The 5,543-nt window shown below is 37.6% G+C and overlaps 1 protein-coding gene across 1 annotated transcript; it reads right to left on the reverse strand.

Annotated features, from left to right (window-relative positions):
- Positions 2,551-5,168, reverse strand: LOC109722483 (protein trichome birefringence-like 26). The gene is made up of 3 exons (XM_020250556.1): positions 4,802-5,168; positions 3,869-4,143; positions 2,551-3,555 (listed from the first exon to the last, which is right to left on the reverse strand). The coding sequence occupies exons 1-3, from the start codon at positions 5,004-5,006 to the stop codon at positions 2,770-2,772; spliced, it is 1,266 nt and encodes a 421-aa protein (XP_020106145.1). The 5' UTR covers positions 5,007-5,168; the 3' UTR covers positions 2,551-2,769.

The raw sequence follows: 5,543 nt of genomic DNA on the forward strand, positions 1-5,543 counted from the left end.
TATAACAATAATCGATCGTCCCTAGCGCAAGTGACAAAGGGCTTAGTGATTGATACCCAAGGTCCCAGATTCGAATTCTAGTTGATTCACATTTCCAGCTAAGTTTATTTCTAAAAAAAATAAATGAAACAAATAGCATGTTATCTTTCTCTCTAAAAAAAAAAAATACTATAATAATACTTTCCCGCTTCTTTTTCAAAAAATATTATAATAATATCTTTCCACTGCATTCCGCGGGCTTAACTAGTTTTGTATGAATTAACAACTACAACTCTGGAGGAAAAAGACAAGTGCAAAATTATATTAAAAAACCTTAACATTTATTGAGGATCTGTCTTTTATTTTTTTTAAAAAAAATTTAGAAGACAAATGAAATCCTCAGCAATCCGAGAAAGTGGTCAAACAAGCCATTTTGCTGGGAGAGCAAATATATTCAGTCGACCGAATCAATATGATGAACTTCTAGAAACAACATAAAGCAATTAATTTTTAAATTTAGAAGTCATTGAGTATCACTTTTTTAATAGGCCTATATTACAATCTACACTAATTTAGTTGACTAAATATCGACATATCGTTAATATAAAAATAATATAGTAGTGTTGTGATTGTTGATGCACCAAAAATTACAATATCATATCACTTTTATTTCAGTAGTATATCAATATTTAATCAGATAAATTTGGATGCGGGACTTGGCTACTTGCTTTGTACTTAATCCCATACCATTTGTGTTTTTTTTTTTTTTTTTTTTTTTTTTTTGGAATGTTACTTCATCCCCTCTTTTGATGTTGACTATTGTCAATTTGGCTTAAATTAGCACGCCATTACATTAACGGAATCTTATTGAAGAAACAATGGTCACATATGATGCAAATATAGTCAAAACAAAAAAGCTTTTATATTCTTAGGAAATTACTTATAAAATATTCGAATCACCATCCAAAATGAAAAAAGAAACTAACCACACATTTTTCTGGTCCAAGTGGCTTGACATTTTCAAACAGAATTTCCAAATTTATTTATTTTATGAAAAATAATTACGTGTATTAAGTTGATCTGAAAAACAAATTATTCATTGAGTATACTAACATTCATGCACATTCACATGAGTGATTGATATAAATGACACACAAAACTAACAGGTACTACGATGCATACTACGAAAAAAGATTAATTCGATAGAAAATTATAATTATAATTGATAAAAAAAATTATTCACAAAAATATTGATACGATACTTTGTTTACTTTTACGCAGCACGAGAAAACAAATAGATAAACCTAAAGCAATAGATAACCTGGTTGTCCAAAAGCCGATCAAGAGGTAGGGAAGTTGGAGTCCTATATATAAACTTAAGTTTGGGACTCTGGTACGTTTGCATGGGGTTTATTGTATAAGGGCATGTTTGGTAAAATCGAACTACACTCCAGTGAAGCCGCGAGTTCCGTCTGTACGGCAGAGCTCGACTTTGAGTTCACATTGGGTGCGAACTTGTGGTTCTGTGAGACGAATTCGCACGCGCAGACAGTGTAGGCCCCATGGAGCTCTGCCATTTCATCCGTGCGCGAACTTGTGGTTCTGTGAGGCGAATTCGCATGTGCATGCCTACATTTCGTCCAAACGTCAGCAAATTTTTGGTACGAGAACTATGTCACTTCGACCTCGAATTCGATCAAAGCAAATACGCTCTAAGTTGTTTTTTTTTTTTTTTGAGAGAGAGAGAGAGAGAGAATGGTAGCATACTATTCACTTCGTTTATTTCTCTTAAAATATGAAATAAATTTAGCCGAAAATGTGAAACAACAGGACTTTGAACTTAGGATCTCGAGTATCAACCACTAAATCCTCTACCACTTGCGCTAGAGAGATCAGTATGCTTTAAGTTGTTGAAAGCATTATTTGTGCGACTCAGAGACACACACACACACACACAAAAAGGGATTTACGGGATATTTTCGGTCGGGCCGGACCTTCAAGAGCGACACCCGAACTCGCTTTATTTTTCGAGCTGGGCTTTGGGCTGGGCTTAGCTCAAGCCCACCCGTTAAGCTCCGAACTCGGACTTTCTTTTCTTGTTATTTCCAGAAAGAAAAAAAAGAAAAAGAAAAATGCCCCTCTATTTACCTATCAGAAATCAAATTTGATTTTAAAATAAATGAACTATACTTAGCATATAGGAGTTTGTATGTAGCACTGGACAATTAATTTCTGACAAAGTTAGAGTACATTTAAACTCACAAAATGAAATCATAACAGCTTACTTCGGTGATATTTTTCCTCCTGTTTTGTCCATTCAGAAGATTCTTGTACCTTTATCTATCCACTCGTTTTGCTTGTATGCAGCAAATGAGCAAAAAAAAATTAAAAAAAAAGAGTTAATATTACTGCTGCTACATTCGTTGAGTAAAATGAACTTAACAACGAAAGCACAAATAAAAAAGACGAAAAAAACATAAGACCTAAAAAACAGCAAGTTTCTTCTGCATTCGTCTTGTCCGGTCAGGATTCTTATTTCCATATTTAAATAAATGCCAACATTTCGCAAACTAACTGAACTTGAGGATTGATATATTGACAAATTTAGACATCAAACACAATACATCTTATATTAATCTCAGCTCTTACGCTTAGATTGAGCATCACCCACAACGATCTAGTGGGATACTAATATCGAAAAGCACATGAGACAATACATGAAATGCACCATATCATCAAGCATCATGAGTACAATTTTTTTCAATCATACTAAGAACACATATACTACATCTACTTCATCGACGAAGACCTCGAATCCTCTTCGTTTAGCGCGATCACCGTGGCTAGATCATTCCAAGTGTCCACTGGCCCTGGCAGACACCAATGCAGACAGTCATTCTGCGGCTTCTTACTAAGATCGGGATGTAACTTCCTGTAAGGCCCCGGATGCCCGTCGGGCCGTAATAACGAAAGGTGATACGTATCGAACAGCTTGAGTCGGGTTCTGTTCTTCGATCCGATCGCCGCTGCTTTCTTGAACTCCTCTACCTCGAGCCGCCACATCATGTTGTCCGTTGCATCCCCGTTAAACTCGCCTGCTTTGTACGGCTCAGTCCGATTACAAACCCCTCCGCTGTACCATTCTCCATACTCGAAGTGATCCGCGAGCCACGTCCGGAACAGGACGAGAGGCTTGTGATCTGACTCTATGATGAAATTGAACGACAATTGAAGGGCTTTTCTGTAAGCGTAGTCGAACCCGAGATCCTTTACGTCCTTTTCGGGGCAGTTATGGCATCCGACGATGGTATTGTTCTCCAAATACATTGTTGTTTTCAGAAACCACTGCCCGCCGGAAATTATAATGTAATCGAAGTTGCTGTATTGGTTTGTCCACGTGCTTTCGAGGGCGTCGAGATGGAGCTTGATATCATAATTTCGACTGGCATCGCGGCTTACTTCGGCCTTGAGAAGGAAAGGAGCCCAAAGGAGGGCGAGAGTGAAGTTGTACGAAGGGAAGTACCATGTTCTCGATTGATAGTCTTCGTCGTGGTAGATGTCGGTGGCTTCTTCCACCTGAGATCAAAGGACAAGCATTTGATCGAGCGTGAGGTAATTATTAAAGGTATGCTGCATCAGCTTGAACCTATGGTACAACAACATGAAAATTCCAAGGGAACCTACGGTAGGAATTAAAAGAAAGATCTAAACTAACAAGCCAAGCAAACTAAAAGACTTATCCTCAAATTTTTCGAATTCATAGAAGCGAACTTGATTCAACAATTTAGCCTATTGCACTCCAATTCCAAATATATTTGTGCAAAAGATTATCAAATGAAATGGAAAACAGATGCTCGTTCTTTCATGAAGAAGCATCTACGACGGGCACCTGCGAGAGAAGACAAAGCCACGAGTTGAGCTGGTTCCTAAAGATTGAATCACCGACCAGCCCCCAAGCTTTATTTCGCATGGCGTTCAAGAACTTCTCCGCATTAGCTCGAGGCAAGTCGCAACTCTGTGGTTTCCATCTCCAATAAAGGTATTCTCTGTCGGGCCGCCCATTCGTCATGCAATCATTAGGAGGGTCTATATATTTGCAGCTCGCATTGGTGTAAGCCGGCCCCGAAGGGTTCGAGATCCAACTCCCGGCGAAAAAATTGCATCCTGCGGTACCAGTAACACATGTTGTACTCATTTTACAGAATAGCACCAGTTTATAAGCAATAATGAGAATCAAAGACTAGCAAATCGAATTACAAATAGGTCGTAAAGGTTTCAATTTTCAGCTTAGGTGTATAAAATTGTGCTTGTTAGAATGCTAAATATTAGTCACAGTTTTCTATTTTCTGTAACTGAATGCATTTAAAAGTTTAGCCAAGTTAAAAAATTTATCAAATTTAATGAATCTATTAGCAATATAGCCATTAATTCTTCTAGCTACATATCAAATCAATTCAATTTGACAGTATAACTAATTCAATTTGACAGTATAACTAATAATTAAATTTGATAGGAATTTACTCTAATTGACTGAATCACAAGCAGTTAATTCAAAAACAAATCAAAAGTTAAATATGAAAGCATAAATTAGAAACATAATAAAGTAAAAGGGGGTCATTTAAGGTGCCTAGAAACCCTAGGCAAGAGCCCAAGCACATAGAGGGCTATAAAAGCCTACATTTTTTATCACAACTCGGATTCATATACAGTAATCCAGGACGTATAGCACAAGGTGTTTGAGGAAAAGCCCAAGTTAATTTTTTTTTTTTTTTTAAAAAAGAAAGAAGAAGCCATTTTGAGAAGGTAAATGAATCCCCTTAACCTCCGTCCACGTCCCCATCGTCGGAGGGATCCGAGGGGAAAAAGGAGCCCCCGGAGGCGGAGAAGACGAGGTACGCGCAGAAACCGCCGAGGAAAGCGAAGCCCAAAACCTTGGTGAGGGTGTGGTTGGCTATGGTGGTACTCGGAGGAGAAGACGACGACCCATCGCCCAAGCACTTCTCCTTCTCCTCCTCCGCCATGGACATGGCTCCGAGCTCGGAGAGAGAGAGAGAGAGAGAGAGAGAGAGAGAGGGAGAAGAGCGGTGGAGGGAGAGGGGAAAAAGGGGAGAGTTTTATAGAAGAAGAGGTGGAAATGGAACCAAATAGTTAAGTGAGGCGTTTAATAATGCAGAGTTTGCAACACCTCCACACACACACACACAACAGAATAAAACAAGACTCCAATTTGCCCTCACATAATTTAAAAAAGATTCATTGCATACAATACAACTCTCTGTAAACGAATAGTAAATATATTTTTATAAAATTTAATTTTTTATATTTATTTTTATAAAAATACTAATATTTTTAAGTATGTCCATGTCGTTAGAATCGATTAGAAAACTTTAGTTAAATATAGGTTAAATGCTTAACTCCGATTAATTTATGGGTGCGTTTGGTTCGCGCTATATTTTAAAGATTCCTAGTAATCCAATGAGAATAAAAAATTATGACGGTGTTTGGCTAAACGCACTAAGTAATCTAGTTGGTAATATTGGATTCACTTGGGAATAAGATTCACC

Source organism: Ananas comosus, linkage group 16, assembly GCF_001540865.1.
Source record: "Ananas comosus cultivar F153 linkage group 16, ASM154086v1, whole genome shotgun sequence".
Classification (NCBI taxonomy): domain Eukaryota; kingdom Viridiplantae; phylum Streptophyta; class Magnoliopsida; order Poales; family Bromeliaceae; genus Ananas; species Ananas comosus.